At 36.2% G+C, this 22251-nt stretch overlaps 2 protein-coding genes across 16 annotated transcripts in view; one reads left to right on the top strand and one right to left on the bottom strand.

Annotated features, from left to right (window-relative positions):
• Positions 1-22251, top strand: part of nucb2a (nucleobindin 2a) — a 572456-nt gene that overhangs the window by 417105 nt on the left and 133100 nt on the right. The window lies entirely within an intron of this gene.
• Positions 1-22251, bottom strand: part of plekha7b (pleckstrin homology domain containing, family A member 7b) — a 149912-nt gene that overhangs the window by 12293 nt on the left and 115368 nt on the right. For 12 of the 15 annotated variants that reach the window (XM_065248866.2, XM_065248867.2, XM_065248862.2 and 9 more), the window contains 9 exons: positions 21848-21997; positions 21643-21744; positions 7994-8159; positions 7709-7872; positions 7414-7605; positions 7230-7332; positions 6949-7040; positions 3941-4159; positions 47-229 (listed from right to left, as the gene is read on the bottom strand). In XM_065248866.2, coding sequence (XP_065104938.1) covers positions 47-229; positions 3941-4159; positions 6949-7040; positions 7230-7332; positions 7414-7605; positions 7709-7872; positions 7994-8159; positions 21643-21744; positions 21848-21997 — 1371 coding nt within the window. The remainder of the gene's footprint in view (positions 1-46; positions 230-3940; positions 4160-6948; positions 7041-7229; positions 7333-7413; positions 7606-7708; positions 7873-7993; positions 8160-21642; positions 21745-21847; positions 21998-22251) is intronic. The other 3 variants (XM_065248865.2, XM_065248876.2, XM_065248871.2) reach the window with 1 other exon arrangement.

The raw sequence follows: 22251 nt of genomic DNA, 5'->3' as shown, positions 1-22251 counted from the left end.
TCTCTCAGAGACAAAGAAAGATGGGAAAGCAGAAGGGTTACTGTACCTCTTTGCTAAGGTCTAACTGATAGTCCAGCGGCTCCAGGTCCAGCTCTCTCATGGGTGTGCTGCTCAGGGTGAGCCATTCATCGGAGTGAGAGCGCTGTCTCTCTTTGTGCTCAGCCGGTCTCTCCTCACCCTGTACTGCTCGGTCCAGCAGCTGCAAATCAAAGTCCTGCTCTCTCCTCCACTGAGGACACACAGACACACAGCACTCAGACAGCTACACCTCACACACCACCAACTCTGGACAAGGCAAAGTCGGATACAATTTTTATACGAAACAATATTCTCCTCTATAGGACAGGTAAAGGTGGTTGACATTCAAGACAGATAATTGATCTTGCCATTATCACTTATCCAATAAGAACAGATTTTTTTGGATCAATGAAACAAAATATGTCCATAATGTGACTTCATGTTTAAAATCCAGGATAAAGTCTCATTAAGTCTAATTATTAAATTAGAAGCATCAACGTTTGATTTCACTCACTGATTCTGCATTGATTTCAAACTTTATCATGGCCTTACTCAGTCAATATTAAAGATTTCAAGGTTATATTTTCACAAAATGAATATTTACATTATGTAGGATGATTTTATGTAGAAAAAAGTACATCACACACAAAGGAAATGACTTGAGCTGAAATCTCATAGGCAGGGTCACAAATTTCAAAAATATCTTTTGGTGTAACCTTCTTATAAAATATAGAAAATAAGCAGTGAAGGTGTTTTAAAAGAGTTTTTGACACTACACTTAACCTTGGGTTTTTATAAGCAGCAAAACTATATTTGCATGCTACAGTGTATGGGTGATTCTCGAGAAATTAGACTTATGAGGTGTCATGAAACAGTTTGATAAAAAAAAGTAAATGCAAAGTAAGGGTATCAAAATAAGAAGCATACAGTTACAAACATCTCTTCATGTACTATTTTGCACATGATTTCAAATGACATCATACAAACCAATTTCGTAGATTTTTTCCACATTTAAGGGGAAATTCATATTACCGCAAAGTGCCCATGACTGGATTTGGGTTCTTTGACATAGAAATATTAATAATTAAAAAATCTAAAAAATAAAAAGCTTCAGAGCATGTTTAAAAATGTGGTATTTGGTGATCATTGGTAAATGTAGAGACAATAATAAGGAATAGCCTATAAATGTGTCCAAGACCTCCGCAACAATTTTCAATCATTGTTTAAGTCCTCAAGGAACTAACATTTAAAAAAAAAATTATTGGGAAGGGACATAATTTACTGTGAGACTCAAGATGTACGGCTCTCAAACCGTAGTGTACATCACTCCTATAGGTCAAGTTCTTATTTTTTTCTCTCCAGATGAAAGTTGAAATTTATTTATATATATACATATAAATATACATATATTTAATGTAATATCATGTTGCGGTAATGATCATTTTTGATAATAATAATCAAAAAAATTTAAATAATTCTATAGGAAATATTTTTTAAATCCTCTAAAATCGTGGTTATAGTAAGTTCAGACCTTAATCTAATATGTGCAAAAAAAAAAATGGCTTCAAGGGCTTTTTAAAAATTCTTATGCGAGACACCTTCTAAATCTAGATTTCATGAGAATCACCTGTATATGTTAACGTTCCTAAGTTCATGTGCAAGAAAACAAAATTTTAAAACATACAAAAATCTGATATTATGCCAAATATTAAAATATTGTAATGTATCAGATTTCTGTGTGGGTACCTATTTATTACTCCTTTTTTAAAATCCCTTTGAACCAACATATTTCATGTGTGCCCCAAACATTGTACATACAGTATGCTATTAAATAAATATTTGTGATGCAAACCAAATGATCTCTCTGTGTGCTCCTTAAGTAAAATGAAAAGCTAAAAAATGAGTCTTTTAAAGGAATAGTTCACCCAAAAATGAAAATTTTGTCATCATTTACTCACTCTCATGTTGTTACAAACCCGTATACATTTCTTTGTTCTGATGAACACAAAAGAAGATATTTTGAAAAATGTTTGTAATAAAACCACTTGTGGACCCCATTTACTTCCATAGTATTCTTTTTTTTCTACTATGGAAGTGAATAGGGTCCACAAATGGTTTGGTTACAAACATTTCTAAAATATCTGCCTTTGTGTTCATCAGAACAAAGAAATTTATTTGGGTTTGTAACAACATGAGGGTGACTAAATGATGACAGAAATTTCATTTTTGGGTGAACTATCCCTTTAAGAAAACACATGTAGGCTACTGACAAATGTGAGGTGGGGTGATATTGTGTTCAAGCTCTCAAACCGTAGTGTACATCACTCCTATAGGCCAAGCACCATGCAATAAAAATCAGCAAATTCATAAACATGCTTCATTCCCAGGCTTTATTGTGCTTACTGGACAAAATAACCAGTGTCGGATGTAAAGTGTGGTTACACATTCACAGTAGACAGAAAAAGTACAATGACCCTGTTTTTGTTGTTGTTGTTTTACTAGCAAAGAGTTTATTTCTTTTCGGCAAACATCGACATATATAAAAATATAGAGAAAGAAGCAAAGCTGATTTTCCTTTTGTAAATTACGCTACACTTTGCTATTATATTGTTACGACCATACAAGTGATTTAAAAAACATGCTCAGTAAGTACTACAAAGAAAAACAATGATGGAGAGAGACAGGCACACACACATGCATTCAGCATGCGTACGATCACAACAACATCGCCATCCACAAGCCTCATTCATAGTGAATACCGTACATGCTAGTACATTTAGAAAAAAAACATTATGTAAAATTATAAAACCATCAAAGGATTGTAAAAAGATTAAAACTATCGAAGATAAGCTTTGGAGTCACATTTTGCTGAATAGCAAAGAAACTGACTACTTAAAAGAAAAATTAAACATGAAGGAAATATGATGACACAAAATCATGTCATATACAATAGTGTGCTTAAAATAAAAGATATTCAATTTTGCAGGTTTTGTTTGACCTTGGTTATTAGCAAGCCAGGTATGAAAAGTGAAATTGGGCGAAATTAGTGAAAAAATAAATAAATTAGTGAAGTAAGCACAAAGCGTCTGGGAATGATGTATTTTTGGCAGGCTGAAGCTGCACTATAATCATTATGGCTGAGTGATGGACAGCTAAAAGGCTTGAGAGCTTGTAAATCTGTTAATCGTATGAGTTCACAAACAAATCTTTCTCTTAAACCTGGAGCATTGAGTTAATGTTTAAGGGTTAAAGGAGCATTCTGATGTTAGTGTTGACTCGGGCTTATAGACCCCTAATGAAAAGATGCTGATGAAGATGCATCTCACTGATGAAGATGTACCTTATGGCAACCTGAACTATTTCAAGAGGTGGTTAATTCTGTGAGTTCATACAATCTCATCTATATGTTATAGAATAATCTGCTTTCACCCCAGTAATGTTAAGTTTAGGGCTTTTTTCTTGGTTATTGTATGATTCACATTATATGAAATTATACAAATTAGCCACCTTGTAAAATAGTAATGAATTCACGTAAGATCAGGCTGTGCATCTGCATAAGCTATCGCAAAAGCCCAACTGAGTTTCAACTGAATACGGATATTATTAGACTTCTGAATAAAAACTGTAATAAAAATCAATCTCTCAGTTTTATCTTAACACATGTATCTGTCTTTCATTTGGACACAGCATTTCATGTAGCTCTTGAACATTCTTTTGCACGTGACTGAATCTCTCTCGCCCTCTTCCACAACACCTCCCACATACATACAGTACTTACCTGCGCTAGACACTACTTCAGTAAAACGTGAGCATAAAAATGCCAAACCTTACAGTTCTCCATCAAAACAGTGTAAATAGCCGAGTTTATGTCAGGGCATCAGTCCTCTCTTTAGGATCGCATGTGTTTTGTGCTTTAACGTACTGATCCCAGGTCAGCAGACACCGGTCTGGAGATGGACGAGGAGGAAGTTCGAGATGAGGAGGCCTGGCGTTCGTTGTGGCTAAGCGTTCTCTTACGCTCGCGTACGAGAGCCTTTTGGTGACGCTTCATCCTTTCCAGCTGCTCCTCGGCGCTCATGCGACTGCGCTGCTGCGAAGGCTCCTCTGAGTACAGTCGCTCCAAGGCACTCTTTGGTCTTTCCTAAGAAACATCAGTGGATGTTAGTAATGCTGGAATAAACAGCCCAGAGAAAATCAAGGAGCAAGTGGGAAAAAGAGACAGAGGAGGGACTCTGGTTCACTATCCAGTAAAATCAGATTACAGTCAGATTATATCATACATGCATGTCTTCTTATAATGTATTTTGTTTTATTGCATGGCTCTCTGGAATACTTAAGTATGATTGTCCGATTGTGATAATGAGGATAATAGCTGGGCATTATGGCAAAATAAATTATTTCGTGCACAATGGATTTTTTATTTTATTTCATAGGCTTAGTGGTTTGCACTGCGTGCTGTCTCAAATCAACCTGTTGCTTGTTAGTTCTGCCAAAGCTCTCTTTGACTATCCACCTTATTTTGACCATAAATGTGGGCGCCGCCATCTTTGAGCTCTTTATGTAAAACTTCCAGTGAGCCACTAAAGCTAATGTTAGTGGTATTTGCGAGGGACACGAGTGCGCTTTTTTGACTTGCTTGTTAAAGTTTATTATGAAATCCAGTAAGAATGGGATCATTTGTGCAGTTAGGGGTTGTCATAGTAGCTAGTACAAACGCAGTAAATCTCTACAAAACCTTTTTTTTTAACCATAATCCATGCATAAGAGCTGAATGTGTATGTGGTGCACGTGCACCCATGATCTGTATCCACACATCCATTCAGTAAAACCTTTCATAGAAACTGCCAGTGGACAATACATACAATAATTATTTAAAAACAACTACTGCTGATTTAGCTGGTTTATTTATTCTGCTACTATATATTATTACAAAAATACGATTTCAGTACAAAATATATGTGACATTAACTGCTTATTAGTTAGGTCTCTATCTTACACACGGCGCAATGCAGCGCAACGCGTGACGCAAGTTCTTTTGCTAGTTTCCACCCTGCGCAATTATCATTTTCACGTTTAGCACCACGTTGTTTAAATAGCAAATGCATTTGTGCCCCCTTTTGCGCCCATGGGCGTTCTGGTCTGAAAACGAGGTGTGTTCAGGCGCATTGTTGGCGCGTTGCTATTTTGAGGCAACTAAAATAAACTATAGCGCAATAGTGTTTTTTGTTATTTAAAGAGCGCATTATACGTATAATAATAGTTATATAGTAATATACGCCTATAAACGGGACATACGGGACGACAACGCGAGTTTGCTTATCACATACATGAATGCGCAGCAGCACAAAAACGCTTTTAAATATGAAAGATTAAAGGATTGAATGTAAAAGATTATTATTGAGTCTCTTGGACATAAATGAGGACTAATTATGAGACGTTAGACGGCGCAAAGAGCTGCTTCACCTGTAGCCTGGTAAGTAAATAAATGCTTTGCTTTAAACAAATACATCTGTTTTTAAATGTTTTTTTTTTTTAAATGCTACCTCACGGATTTATTGTATATGATGACTGTACCTGTGGATATGGTGAGATGAGAAACATTTTAAAGTAATGCTTTAAAAAAACTGACGCTGTCCATGCTGAAACGTGCAGAGAGCCGTTTGTAAATTCTTTATCTCCTGTTTGTTACAAATAAAGTATTTTTAGAGTACAAACCTTTTCTTACATACGTAAATTATTTTTGATGATATTGAAAAGCCATACATTTAAAGCAATTAAAAGCCTGCTTTTTTACTTCCATGACTAAAAGAAAACGGGTTTAAAAGGTTTTAATAAAAAATAACCATTTAAATGCACGTGAAAAACAACACAATTATTTAACATTAATCCTAAACTGGGGATCTTCTTCCTCCGCTTAGTTTTTCGGTTTACAAAGTCCGTCATCTAAATAGATATTAGACATTGCGCCAGCGCAACTTGCTTTTAAAGGGGATGAGAGGTGAGACTCTCATTGGTTTATTGCACATTACGCCCAAAATACTCCCATTACTCATTAAAAAAGAAGGACCAACCCTTTTCGACCATGCGCTCGGCGCACAAACCATTTTTCCCGTCATTAAATTAGCAAAAGTGGATTCGGACACGCCCATTTAGACGTTGCTCTGTGCGCTTTAGACAATGCGCTTAGATCATTAAAATAGAGCCCTTAATGTTTATAATAGTTCATAATGTGTTCTTGCCAATACTTTTGTTATGTTTTATATAAAACAGCAAATAATTTTTAAATAAGCAAATAATAAGCTCTGGTCTAGTGCTTAGGAAGCAATATAATAATATATTTTCATAAAACAAAAAACAATACTGAATAAATGTAATAGTTTAATATGTTTATGATGGTTTGATCAAATAACTTACAATGCGCTGAATGAGAAATACTGCCACGTGAAGCGTGATGTGTCGCCATAAAAGTCAATAAAAAATTGTAGTTTAAAAAAACCTCAACATAGGGACAGTTGTGACATTTTAAAAATGCCTGAAAATGTTAAAAACACAAAATCTTTGTCTATTTCATGTACAAACACTCGAATGGCTTTCCCACTGTACAGATACTGATATGTCTCTGTGCTTTTATACAGTAGTGGCGCATTCCTCACCCTCAAGCAACAACACAAAATGATTAAATATATCTTCATGTGATATTTTGGCCACTTCTTCATTTCATCCTCCCATTGGGTTATAAATGGCAGGTATAGTAAATATTTTCCATAAGATATTTTATGAATGCTCCCACGTCACTGTGTTTTACTGGCTGGCTATAAAAATGGAAGTTTTGCACAAAAAAACGGAAATACGTCACATTACTAACTTTTGTGTTTGAACATACTGTAAGGTGCATAGCACAACAATTCCAGTGCTTGTTTGCCCTCCTACCTTCAAGCTTGTTGTGGTGACTCCTCTTCTGAGGGTGACAAACGAGGAAATGTTTGTTGACTGATGTAGTCGTGATGATGAGCTGGTCAAACCTAAGAAAAGTTGCACTGGATAAGAAAAACCTCTTATCTCTTAGAACTCCTAGCTTAACTGCCTACCATCACTTCATAATCATTCCTACAAGAATAACTAAAAATTTTGTGTTTACACACAGTAATCTTGCTTTATTGTTATTATTGTCACGATTGTAGCTGTGTATCGGTTTGGGTCTTTGTGTATACCTCTGTTTGGCAGGGTCTGATAGCCACTATCACGGCCTAAGCCCACCATTTGTCCACCAACTCCCAGCAGTTCAGGCTCACTGAGGAATGCTCGCAGCTCGATCTAGAGATCCAGAAGACAACAGCTTAGAGCCTATTAACATAAAGCTATTATCACAGAAGAAAAAAAATTAGCAGGACAAACCTTCTGATCCCCATTGGTGTACTGCCCAATCTCACGATCGCGTTTGCGCTCATCAGACTGTCGTTTCAGGCCTCGCACAGATGTGTGTCGGATGACGGAGGTCTCTTTGGGAAGAGGTGGCACAGCTGGGGGGTGTTCATCAGGACTGTAGAGGTTAGGGAGAGGAGGTCTGGGTGGAACATCTTCTTCAGGCTATAAATAAAAAAAGTCCATATTTATAGAAATATATACAGTGTAGATGCTCAGGTTTTTAAATAAATAGAGAAGTAGAAGTAGATCATTTAATTTCAATCACCCATTTTGGTTTGTGGAGTCCTTGCAAGAGCTGCATGGGATGTTGGGTAGATTGCACCGGGCTGAGGTGAGGACTGGGTTGACCAGCTTTCAGCTCTCCTATGGAAGTGCTTGCAGGGAGAGAAGGCACTGCGGACAATGACGCTGAAGGCACGAGTTTCCTCTCTGGGTCACACAAGCATCCCGCACGCCAATATCACATAGAGTACAGAAAACACACACCCATGATTATCAGTAGGACCCGCAGGCAGTAACCAGAGATCCATTTGATGCTTGACCTCAGTACCTCTGACTGTGGTCCAGTGCATGGGGGTGGTGGCGGACAGTGGCCCGCTCTCACCTGGATTCCTCACTGAGTCAATGGTCACATTGTAGTTGGCTTTGCTGGAGCTGAGGCCTGCGAGCACATCCTCAATCCTCCACAGCTCTTTCCTCAGCTGGGATTTCTCTTGCTGTAACACAAGTTGCCAAAGTGGAAATAAATGAAACAGAATAAAACAGATCAACATATAATCAATAATGATGACAAACTGTATATCTGTAGCCACACTGTTGAGCCCTTTTCACACAGACATTCCGGAAATACATGGAAAATGCATCCTGGATTTTTCCAGGATCGTTAGATTTTTTGTTCATTCACACTGCCATGATTAGCCAGCATCTGATGGTCGCGGGAAGACACGTGACCTGTTGAAAGTCCCGCCCTCTCTCTTCTACGCAGCGTCTGAAGTTTGCATATTATTTATTATTTCTCTCTCCAGAAACCACTCGCGTGCATTTTTGTTTATGATAAGACTATAAAGGAGCGCGTGACGTGCCGTTCTAATGCTGGTGAATGATCTCAGCTTCAGAGTGGATATTTGACAAGCTCCCTGATCTCTGCTTTAATACAGTTTTCAGACATTTCTCATCGTGATTGTTAATATGCATTTAAAACCCGCATTTTGAGGAGCGGAACAATATATCTTGTTGGGATGACGCGCGGGCATTTTTGTTTATTATAGCTCAAACGAGCACGTGACGCAATATTCTTTTATGCCGCTGAATGATCTCCGTTTCAACGCAGTAAGTAACGAGCTAACTTACCTGATATCTGCTTCAGTCCAGTTTGCTGACATTTCTCGTCGTGAATGTTGTAAATCCCTTATTTTAAAGAGTTGAACCAACTTCATGTTGCCATGACACGCGCGTCCTCACTACGGCACGTGCGTCATTGTTTATGCGCCTCATTTATCATTTCCTGATAACTGCTTCAATCTAGTTTGCAACATTTCTCGTGGTGAATGTTTATATGCATGTTATCTCTCGTTTTAAGGAGCTGAACCATAACTTTTGTTGTGATGACGTGCGCGTCCTCACTATGACAAGCCCATTACGGCATTGTTTCGGCTTCTTGTTCACACACAGGGTTTTCCGTGTATCTGACTAGGGCCTCTTTCCGGCAACGATCCCAGAAGATTAGCGGGACGAGTTTGTGTTCACACAGACGCTTGTCTAACAATTTTACGGGTATTTTCTGGGACCAAAGGCCTGTGTGAATGGGGTTCAGTTGGATTACATTAAAAAACTGATTTCACAGTGGCTTTAAAGGGGTAAAAATAGTGTAAAAATCTGACTTTTCCATGTTTAAGTGCTATAATTGAGTCCCCAGTGCTTCTACTGTACTAACCTAGAAAACGTGAAAAAGATCAATCCAGTAACTTTTTTTGGTAAACCATTCTCTGCAAGCATGTGAAAAAATAGGTCATTTAGATTTTACTGTTTTGTGACGTAAATAGCAAGTCTTATTACAAAATACCGCCCCTTAGTCTGCACTATCCAACCACGGCAGTGCAGAGAAAAAGAGAGAAAAAAAAATGACAATTGATTTAAACAAACCACCATCATTGCAATCAGTGTTTGCATTTCATCAGCTCATTTGCATTTTAAAAACACACCCAAAAACTGCACATTTTTGCTTGTGCCTACAACGTGGCAATTTTGACTTGCTATAATAAATAATCTGTGAGCTAAAACTTCACATACACACACTGGGGACACCAAAGACTTATTATATAAAAAAAATCAAAATATATTTTTTTAAATTCACGTTTTAGACGAAGTATGACTGTGTGAACACAAGTGAAAGTCTCAAGTGATTTGAACCACAGACTTGATTTTACTTTATCCAAAACCACCATTCTAAAAAACCCATAGGAAATTCCCAAGGGAACCAATGGCTCAAAAATGCTAATTATCTTCTGTGGTTTTTCGACCACAACCCAAGAAGCTCTATTAGTGGTCTCTTTAAACATTTGTCATTTTTGTACATTGATTTATTTGGGTTTTACCACGTGTCACAGTACAACACAAAAAGTCACATCAATAATTTCAACTCTTCAAAGCAGAAGAAATGAATAGAACAGAATAGACTGCGTATGTATCGGTTTATTATTGAGATCACTGTTAAAAAATATGATGACCCTGAGGCTTGTCTTTGATTTTCTAAGAGGCAATTTTGGAGCTCAAAAGAGCAGTGAAGAAAGGAGAGGATTTTCTCTTATTTGTATTTTGAGAACAAGACATCATTTATTGACGATGTCTGTGTGTGTTCGCTCTCACAAACACTTGAGAAATCAATAATGCGTGATACAGCATTGCCTTGTTTTTACGATTCTATCATGCTGATCAAAAACTGACATTAGATCTTTAATCCAGCTCCAAGAACTACTCATGTCTTTCATCACTTTGTTCTTTCTCTATCAATTACCGGACTGAGAGGTGCATAATGAATCGAAAAGAAGGCTGGCATGGTTTAACATCTACCCTTCTGCTCAAACAATATCAATACTTCGGTCTGGAAGTACTGTGTGCATTAAAGAGATAAAAGATGAAGAGAAATAACAGAGAAAGACATCTGTCCTTAAAAATCTGTAATGTGAAATGCCTTTAATTTAGGTTCTTTTTTCTTTACAACATCTTGCAAATAATATTACAAGTAAAGCATACCGAATTTCTCCAAAAAAGTGTAAAGTAGAAATGCACAAATAAAACATTTCTGTGCCTATACAGTACATTTGGTTACTTAGAATGACATCTGCAATACCAATGGATAACAATAATTTTGCTCTTTACCCCTTGTTTCAAAGTATTATGTGGTGAAAGTGCAGATCGTACAAACTGCAATTGTGTCAGTAGCTGCGTTTCCATTACCATTCAAATTGCGCAAACTGACATTGCAAATTGAAAATATTACATTTCACAAAATCTCCCATATATCGCAAAAACGTTTTCACGCTCAAATGAGGTATTTTTTTACGCAATTCAGAATATGAGTATTTCGCAAAACTTCAATGGAAACAATTTTTTTTTCGCATTGTCACATCACCTGATGCATAGCATGTGATATTAGTAAACGTGAAGTTTGGGTTGACTTATCGCAAGAGGAAAAACTATGTTTTAGTCGCATATCATAGTCGCATAAAGTTTTTTATTGACATTTAGAAAATATTGCATAAGTTTTGCGCAAAACTGTAATGGAACCGCAGCTATTATCGTGTGTTTTTCACCCCTTTGATTGGTAGAATATAATCTACCATGATCAACAGCTAATGTCCATAAATATAATAATAATATTGGTTATATATATATACATATATATATATATATATATATATATATATATATATATATATATATATATATATATATATATATATATATATATATATATATGGTGATACCAATTATAGGCCAATAAAACGGTGCAGCCTAGTAGAGATGGGAAGATTCCCAGATACGCTCGGTGCATTGGCATAAAAAGTTAACGATGCGATCGTGATGCATAGTTTCTAACATATTGCATCTGTAAAAAAATTATTTATTCACGTATAATTATTAGTAAATGCGATTTACCAGGGGTGGGCATTCCTGGTCCTAGAGGGCCACTGTCCTGCAAAGTTTAGCTCCAACCCTAATCAAACACACCTGAAAGTCATATGGCCTTTGATTGGGATTTTCAGGTGTGTTTGATTAGGGTTGAAGCTAAACTTTGCAGGACAGTGACCCTCCAGGACCAGGAATGCCCCCCTGCACTATACTTTTTATTTAGAAACTGACAAATATTTTAATGTTTAATTTCTCCTCTCTAAACTGTTGCTATGTCCTATTGGTGTATCACAACACTACGGAAACCAAGGCGTGTCATGAAAGTCACATAGTGTATAAAAAACACGAAATGGAGTTTAAATTATATGGACTCTAAATGAGTCAAATGGAATAAATTGTGGAAGCAGCCATGTGAAATTCAAGGCTGTAGCTAAACTGTGGAATGGAGTTTAATTTATTAGGGCATTTCTATCTAGTGGAATGGATTTGACTGATTAAAAATTAGAGAAAAAGTAAGTGGGAGCAATATCCTTTCTTAAAGTGTGTTAAAAGGGGTCTTATAATGATTCAAACACCCATGTACAAAGCCAATCTTATGGGGGTAATTTGATGCCAATATTATTGAAAATGGACAGAGTAAAAGTCACAAATAGATATTAAAACTTGTAAACACAAAACGCAATCTACAAATAGATAAAAAATCCACAAACACAGTCCTCGTGATCCGCAAATGTAAAACAAGATCTACGAATTGTCTTTGTGATCCACAAATATAAAGCATGATTTTCAAAAAGAAATCAGTGACTTGTACTTGAAAACCAGAATTTGAATGAATGTAAAGTGACTTCTTTGCAGATGAATATCATTTTCTATTTGTAGATTGTGTCACATTTGTTTTCAGAATTCTGACACTATTGTTTCGCTTTGGTGACAAAATAATGCCATAATCGTTGAAAATGAAGAGACTACAATTTGTAAACACAAAACAAATCTGCAAATAGGTTCCAAATCTGCAAACAAACTCCTCATGATCCGCAAATGTAAAACGAGATCTACAAATATATAAAAATCCACGAACAGACTCTTCATGACATACAAATATAAAATGCGATTTACAAATAGATTTAAAATCCGCAAACCAACTCTTTATGATTCACAAATAGAAATCATTGACTTGTACTTGACAAACAGAATTTAAATGAATGCAAAGTGATTTGTCTGCGCGTGAGGGTCATTATTTGTTTGTAGATTGTGTTGCATTTGTTTTCAGAATTTTGGCACAACTGTTTCGCTGTTTTCCATTAAAAAAATCTACAAATGCCCTCCTCACAATTTGCAAACAAACACAGTCTAACTTGTATTTTCCAACCATTGTAAAAAGAAATTCTTACACATTCTGTGCAAAGTTCAGCATGCAAGTGTTGAATCTGTGTTTGCAAATCACAGGGCATTCACGAATCCTTCTGCACAAGTCTACAGATCTTTTTGGCACTATCTTTCCGCAGAGTTTGTCACTACGATCCACGCGTGTAGTCAGCCAATCAGGGGTATTGCTTCAAAGTAATGCCACGCCCCCTCAATAAGCTCTTTTCAAAATAAAAGCTGGGCTCACTGCCATTTACCGTTGCCGGTGTTACAGCGCTGAAAGGCGGCCAGACCGCGTTATCGATATTATATTAATGATATTAAAGCATTTATGTATAGCATGGCAAATATGTAGCATTATTACACGGCTCTCTGGAATGCTTGATTCTGATTGGTCAGTTGAGACATTTGCAGGTTCGTTCTTTTCAAATAATAACCGCTCCAAAATAATAACGCATAGCCGGACTACTTGCACGAGTAAAATCGCTCCGCGCCAATAAAGATCAATAAAGATTACTGTCTGTTTGGCGCCATCTTGTGACAAAAACTCGACAACCACGACAAGACACAGATAGCTTACTGAGACTGAACTTGACAAAATAGAGCATGACAGCTACGAAGCCAACACACAAAAATATACAGAATGGGCATTAAAACTTCTCAAAGACTGGCTAAAAGAGAAAAAATGGAGACAAGTATGAAGCAGAGGATCTTAATAAGGTATTACGATCATTTTATGCATCTGTGCAAAGTTTCGCGGAAGGATAAAAATGTTAATTTAAAACAAATATGCCAATAAAATGTTTCAAATTAATATTCATGTCCAGTTTTTTTTCTTATGTGGCAAGTAGCCATGTAATAAGCGGGATAATGTAGAGGCAGCCGGTAGTTATTGGGAAATAAGCCCCTTCAGTGTGATACAAGACCCTCCGCTTCGCGTCGGGTCCTGATCACACTGTCGGGGCTTATTTCCCAATAACTACCGGCTGCCTCTACATTATCCCTTACTTAACGTGAACTAGAACAACCCCTCGTTTAAGTTATTATCAGTGCCTGACAATTCAGCCGAGGTCATTAAATCGTTAAAAACACTGCATGAAGCGGTTTTATCCTTAAAACATCAGTGTCTCTTCAACGAACATTTGCCGAGCGTCAGCGAGCCAGCTGGATGGAGTGGAGCTGCTAATGTGACGCAGCTAAAATAAAGCAAGCGGGTGCAACGATAATATTGGATGTAACTTGCCGTAATGAACAAAAACATGAGCCTTATTTGACAGCAGCACTAATTGAACTATTTGACCATATGCATTTGATATACATACCGTGACCGGAATGCACTTACAAATCGCGCTGTTATTAGAAACATTTAACTGTTTCCAGACTGAGCATGGAGACAAACAAGTACAAGCCGTTTATAGAAGCAGCTGCCTGTTAGCGTGTACGGAATGAAGTCAAAACGGTCTCGGTTTTTAGACCGGCAGTCTGCCTGTGCCATTCCACCCAAATCCGGACTGCAAATTACATTTTATTATTACACGGCTCTCTGGAATGCTTGATTCTGATTGGTCAGTTGAGACATTTGCAGGTTCGTTCTTTTCAAATAATAACCGCTCCAAAATAATAACACATAGCCGGACTACTTGCACGAGTAAAATCGCTCCGCGCCAATAAAGATCAATAAAGATTACTGTCTGTTTGGCGCCATCTTGTGACAAACACTCGACAACCACGACAAGACACAGACAGCTTACTGAGACTGAACTTGACAAAATAGAGCATGACAGCTACGAAGCCAACACACAAAAAAATACAGAATGGGCATTAAAACTTCTCAAAGACTGGTTAAAGAGAAAAAAATGGAGACAGACAAGTATGAAGCAGAGGATCTTAATAAGGTATTACGATCATTTTATGCATCTGTGCAAAGTTTTGCGGAAGGATAAAAATTTTCATTTAAAACCAATATGCCAATAAAATGTTTCAAATTCATATTAATGTCCAGTTTTTTTCTTATGTGGCAAGTAGCCATGTAATAAGCGGGATAATGTAGAGGCAGCTGGTAGTTATTGGGAAATAAGCCCCTTCAGTGTGATACAACTGATCACACTGTCGGGGCTTATTTCCCAATAACTACCGGCTGCCTCTACATTATCCCTTACATATTATATCCACCATTTACAATCCTTCCTTTAAGGTCTGTTCTGCTTTTAACAGCTCAAAGCTATTACTCTCTGTAGCTTTCGAGTCCGTTGTAGGCTACAGGTAAATTTTGCAGTTGTTTTAGTTAACTTTGCAGAGCATTTTATTGTCGGAAATGGTCCTGGGCTGGGTTTTCCTATAACGATTGAACTTAGCACTCAAGAGCGCTTTCTACAAGGTAAAACGATCGCTCGCAGCTGGGTTTTAAGTGCTACTAACGAGTCGCTATCCCTTTGTCAAGTGCTGAAATGTCACTTACTGAATGACTCGTAATTGTAGCAGAAGCTTGTTTAGGCTAATGATCTTCAGCCGATGTGCACTAATATTTTTTTAAAATATTATTAATTATTTTTCAATGACTTATTAAATGTTTTAATAATTTGTGCATCATGAAATATTCTTTTCATATTTAGTTAGGACTCGTCCCACTGCGCAATGCCTTCTGCATTTTATAATATAGTTTAGATTTTTATTTTTATTTGTTGTTTATTATCTATGTTTATTTATTATTAAGGATTATTGCATTGTACCGTAAATATTTATTTGGTTTCTTTAATCAGATGCCATACCCTTCAAAAAATATTTTTTTTTGGAGTGCAATTTGCTGGTTGTCCTGCAGGTGACCTTGTAACACTGCTGTCTTACGATGCACTTATAAATTAACAAATATTCCAGAGCACTCGTAGATCTATGATGATTTTCGAGTGCTACTTAAGCTACAAAGCTTTTGGGAAACGGCCCATAATTCTAAGATGAATTTTAAGATTGTTTTTACGATCTACTTAGCGATGCTTTTGGGAAACCCGGCCCTGCTCGTTTGGAATTTGCCTGGCGCACAGCTCTAGTCAGAAAGATTAAAAGGCGGGCTTTGTTTTTAAAAAATTTAATGCATTTCTTTATATTACAATAATGAACAAGTCACCCATTTATCAAGTATCGATTCATTATTTTCACTTAATCCTTTTTGCTTTTTACAAAAAGTAGAATAGGCACGCATATTCTGCATTTAGCCAAAATTATGACTGTGGCATGAAGAAACTTTCCTATTTTAGTGAAAAATAAATAAGTTCTTTTGCTATTATTACGTAGCATATATTGATGATTTTTAATAACACATATGACCGTTTTAAACAAACTAAGTACACTGATAAAAATAATATAAAAAATTATACGCTGGATTTACTAAAAAAAAATAAAAAATACAGTGCATCATTTTTACATGCACTTTTTTAAAGTAAGTTTTACATTGAATTTAAGCCTTTGCAATTTAAGCAATTGCAATGTTTAAGTAAGTTTTACATGGAGAAGCAATTAGGCCTACTAAAAATTCCATGTAAAATTTACTTAAAAATATAGTGCATCATTTTTGCATCCACTTTTTAAAGTTAATACAGTCTATTATTTTTTTATAATTATTTAATTTCCTTCTCACAAATTTTACATGATAAAATTTAGGAATTAACTAAATAATGTGTTAATCTAGAATTACTCACATTTTTGCATTATTTGTACTCAAAAATAGTTTTTGTTTTAACCTATTTTTTTATATAATTGACTAATTTTATTTAGTTAAATTTACTAAGCCACAAAAAATTTTTTACAGTGTAAAATAAGAAAAACGAAGTAGGTAAAACCGCATACCCAGCTAGACACTCAAATCGAGCTAGGCACTCAAATCGAGTCAAAATAGTCTTGGCTTTTAGACCCGCAGTCTGCAATCCACCCTAACCCGGACTGCAGGTGACATGTTAAAATTATTCCACCCGTTACATCAAATCAGTAGTGGTTCAAGCATATGTGCCGAACCCCCCCATTCCCTTCATTGTCCCCCAACCCTACCACCAGTGAATAAATAAATTCATTAAATAAAAACAAGCACTTTAAACAAAAAGCACACAGAATTCTTTTTTTGGTTTTTAACTGAATTCTAAACACTAAAGTTAATTCCTTAAAGTTAATTAAGGGTTAATCCCTAGTCCTCCCCTCGCGAGTTGTTTTTTGTTCAGGGCCTAAATATGCATTAAAATATAGTTGAATGTATTTCATAAAATTAATAAAAGATATACAATTATAAATTATTGTTGAATTATCCCTTTTTCCAAGTATGTCATTATGCACAGTGTATCAAACTTTGAAAATGAAACAAAAACAATAACTTAAAAGTCCTTTTAAAAGCAGTAGTTATTAATGACATAACTGTATACTGTACATTGTATATTTTGCACGTTTCTCATCCTCTTTTTAATCCTGCTTGACTGAAGGCTTCCGTTAGAACGTTTCTCGTTTGTCGTAAGGTTTTTGTACATTAAAGCTGTTGAGTTTCTCCCGCTGACTTTTCCCCCTCGCGCTCGGGCACGCTGTCTGCAATCTGTATATGAACTTGAACGCACCGCCTAAAGTCGAGGGCAGGGCGCACACTTCTAGTTCTAAACAGGTTAACTGAAAGCACAATTACATTAAATTACCTATTTCGTTTTTTTTTTTTTTTTTTTTCGCAGACGCGCACAGCTGCAGTCAGGACATATTAGCCAGTTTTGTATATCAGTAGGTTCCAAACTATTGCAACCCCATACGTATTTACAAGACCTACATTTTTTTATAGAAATATAGGGGAAAACACATTTGTTCCCTTTTAGTAGTTTTTTAACAAGTTTACTTAAATAATATTAAAATATAGGGCTGCACAATTATGGCAAAATCATAATTGTTTAGGCTACTGTATTTGCACTGAACTGGAAATGATATATTAGAAAAATACAATGAATTTTCAAGGCTGCAGAGAACAGTATAGCAGATATGGCTACTGAGGATTTAATTATATTATTTTAATAGTCAGCGAGTCCCACTCCGGCCCTCATTTTGAGTGTCTAGCTGGGTGCACATTGTTACGGACTTTCTTTTTCTTATTTTGGTAAAAAATTAACAAGTTCTATTATTATGTAGCATACATTGATTTTTTTTATAACAAATATGACTGACTTATTCATTGGCAAATGCAGAACAATGAGGAGAAAGCAAAGGCTACACGCCTTTCTCCCTTATATGATTAAAGGCTTAAATGTCATTTTTAAAACGAAAGCACATGCTTGTCAAATTTATGCTGGCTGGATAAATGCAGAATCAACAATATCTTAATTTTTTTTCGATTTATTTGTTCGTATTCATTGACCCTTTTTTTTCTTGTGCCAATAACACGATTGTCTTTTTCCTGTCACTCAGCACGAATTTCTATAGCCTATATTGTTTTCCATGAACACAAATACATATATCAAATACTGCCTGACGAAATTTTGTGACCGAGCCAGCATAAATTTGACAAGCATAAACAGTCCGCTTTCGGTTTAAATTTGTTTTTAAATTAAATACATTTTAAAATTACATTTAGCTTATGTTCCCCATGATTAATCTTCTCATCACAAGGTAGAGGCGTGTCGCCTATGTTCTACATGTTCCTTGTTGTTCTGCATTTGCCAATAAATAAATAAATAAATAGGCTACTTAGTTTGTTTAAAACTGTCATATTTGCTAGATAATAATAGCAAAATAACTTAATTTATCACTAAAGGAAGGTTCCTTCAACGCCACAGTCATAATTTTGATTAAATTCAGAATATGCCTGCCTATTCTACTTTTTGTAAAATGCAAAAGGGATTAAGTGAAAATAATTAATCAATACTTGATAAATGGATAGCCTAATCAGTCTAGAGCTGTGTGCCAGTCACATTCCAAACGAACAGGGCTGGGTTTCCCGATAACGATTAAACTTAGCACTTATGAGCGCTTTCTACGAGCTACTTAACGAACATTCGTTGTTCATTTACGTGCGTTTCCCAAAGATGCACGTATAACGATCGCTCGCAACTGGGTAATGCAATAATCCTTAATAATAAATAAACATAGATAATAAACAACAAATAAAAAGAAAAATCTAAACTATATTATAAAATGCAGAAGGCATTGCGCAGTGGGACGAGTCCTAACTAAATATGAAAAAAGAATATTTCATGATGCACAAATTATTAAAACATTTAATAAGTCATTGAAAAATAATTGATAATATTTTAAAAAATATTAGTGCACATCGGCTGAAGATCATTAGCCTAAACAAGCTTCTGCTACAATTACGAGTCATTCAGTAAGTGACATTTCAGCACTTGACAAAGGGATAGCGACTCGTTAGTAGCACTTAAAACCCAGCTGCGAGCGATCGTTTTACCTTGTAGAAAGCGCTCTTGAGTGCTAAATTCAATCGTTATAGGAAAACCCAGCCCAGGACCATTTCCGACAATAAAATGCTCTGCAAAGTTAACTAAAACAACTGCAAAATTTACCTGTAGCCTACAACGGACTCGAAAGCTACAGAGAGTAATAGCTTTGAGCTGTTAAAAGCAGAACAGACCTTAAAGGAAGGATTGTAAATATTAACATGTAATTTGCAGTCCGGATTAGGGTGGAATGGCACTGGCAGACTGCCGGTCTAAAAACCGAGACCGTTTTGACTTCATTCCGTACACGCTGACAGGCAGCTGCTTCTATAAACGGCTTGTACTTGTTTGTCTCCATTCTCAGTCTGGAAACAGATAAATGTTTCTAATATCGCGATTTGTAAGTGCATTCCGGTCACGGTGTGTATATCAAATGCATATGGTCAAATAGTTCAATTAGTGCTGCTGTCAAATAAGGCTCATGTTTTTGTTAATTACGGCAATTTACATCCAATATTATCGTTGCACCCGCTTGCTTTATTTTAGCTGCGTCACATTAGCAGCTCCACTCCATCCAGCTGGCTCGCTGACGCTCGGCAAATGTTCGTTGAAGAGACACTGATGTTTTAAGGATAAAACCGCTTCATGCAGTGTTTTTAACGATTTAATGACCTCGGCTGAATTGTCAGGCACTGATAATAACTTAAACGAGGGGTTGTTCTAGTTCACGTTAATGCTACATATTTGCCATGCTATACATAAATGCTTTAATATCATTAATATAATATCGATAACGCGGTCTGGCCGCCTTTCAGCGCTGTAACACCGGCAAAGGTAAATGGAAGTGAGCCCAGCTTTTATTTTGAAAGGAGCTTATTGAGGGGGCGTGGCATTACTTTGAAGCAATACCCCTGATTGGCTGACTACACGCGTGGATCGTAGTGACAAACTCTGTGGAAAGATAGTGCCAAAAAGATCTGTAGACTTGTGCAGAAGGATTCGTGAATGCCCTGTGATTTGCAAACACAGATTCAACACTTGCATGCTGAACTTTGCACAGAATGTGTAAGAATGTCTTTTTACAATGGTTGGAAAATACAAGTTAGACTGTGTTTGTTTGCAAATTGTGAGGAGGGCATTTGTAGATTTTTTTAATGGAAAACAGCGAAACAGTTGTGCCAAAATTCTGAAAACAAATGCAACACAATCTACAAACAAATAATGACCCTCACGCGCAGACAAATCACTTTGCATTCATTTAAATTCTGTTTGTCAAGTACATGTCGATGATTTCTATTTGTGAATCATAAAGAGTTGGTTTGCGGATTTTAAATCTATTTGTAAATCGCATTTTATATTTGTATGTCATGAAGAGTCTGTTCGTGGATTTTTAAATATTTGTAGATCTCGTTTTACATTTGCGGATCATGAGGAGTTTGTTTGCAGATTTGGAACCTATTTGCAGATTTGTTTTGTGTTTACAAATTGTAGTCTCTTCATTTTCAACGATTATGGCATTATTTTGTCACCAAAGCGAAACAATAGTGTCAGAATTCTGAAAACAAATGTGACACAATCTACAAATAGAAAATGATATTCATCTGCAAAGAAGTCACTTTACATTCATTCAAATTCTGGTTTTCAAGTACAAGTCACTGATTTCTTTTTGTAAATCATGCTTTATATTTGTGGATCACAAAGACGATTCGTAGATCTTGTTTTACATTTGCGGATCACGAGGACTGTGTTTGTGGATTTTTAATCTATTTGTAGATTGCGTTTTGTGTTTACAAGTTGTAATATCTATTTGTGACTTTTACTCTGTCCATTTTCAATAATATTGGCATCAAATTACCCCCATACAATCTGAACTTATCACACTGATGTGTATATTTTCATTGACACCCGATACAGAGTTCATTTGGATTACTTTGAAGCTGGATGGATGTGCTTTTTAAAGCTTCACCACGTTGACCACCATAAGAAGATAACATGATGACATTTGAATATAAAATTTTTTGTTTCTATTCAACTTCGAGAGAAAGTCATACACATCTGGGATGGCATGAGGGTGAGCAAATTATGAGACAATTATCATATTTAGATGAGCTATTCACACACACTGCAGTTTTAATGATTTGGGTTTGTGTGATAAAGTTCTTCTGAAACCACAAATTTATCATGATGCCAGAAAAATTCTGTGTATTGTGGAGTACTAAATTAATTTAATAGCCTTATTCAAGCTTACAGCTGAGAGGTTTGTAAGTCGTTTCAATGATTGCTCCTCTGGTACACTGACCTGAGAGAGAGCACTGTTGCTCATCTGTTCTTGAAGGGCTGATCGCAGTCTGTCCACATCTCTTTCCAAATTGCTGTACTCTGCCCAAGCGTTCTCCATCTCCTGCTCAACACATAACAGATGCAGATCACAATACTATACCTGCATTGAGCTCACATTAGTAGTGCATGGATATCGTGTTTTGCTGTAGGGAAAATGTCCTCACCGTGGACACCTGTGACATGTCCGCTCTTATGTGCACCACATCCTCACGCAAAAGCTTTTGTTGGTAGGCGATCTTCTCTGCATGGGCAGGCTGGTCCTGAAACTGCTCCATCTGCTGATGGGAAACATCCAGAACTGATTCTAGTTTGTCCTAGACAGGGGAAAATGATAATGATGATAATGATCAACAGAGAAAGGATAATGGAATTATGGACCAACATCAACTTCGAAGCTTGAGTTACAAATTCTTTTATTACTCTTTGTTGTGTTTTTATGCATAAAGCAAGCATGTGCCACAGAACAAAATAACATGTTTGTTAATTAAATATAAACATTATTTTATTAGCATTCATAATCATAATCAATCATTATTTAAAGGGGACATATTATGAAAATATTATTAAA

Source organism: Paramisgurnus dabryanus, chromosome 2 (genome assembly GCF_030506205.2).
Source record: "Paramisgurnus dabryanus chromosome 2, PD_genome_1.1, whole genome shotgun sequence".
Taxonomy (NCBI): domain Eukaryota; kingdom Metazoa; phylum Chordata; class Actinopteri; order Cypriniformes; family Cobitidae; genus Paramisgurnus; species Paramisgurnus dabryanus.
This window is presented reverse-complemented; position numbering and strand designations above follow the sequence as displayed.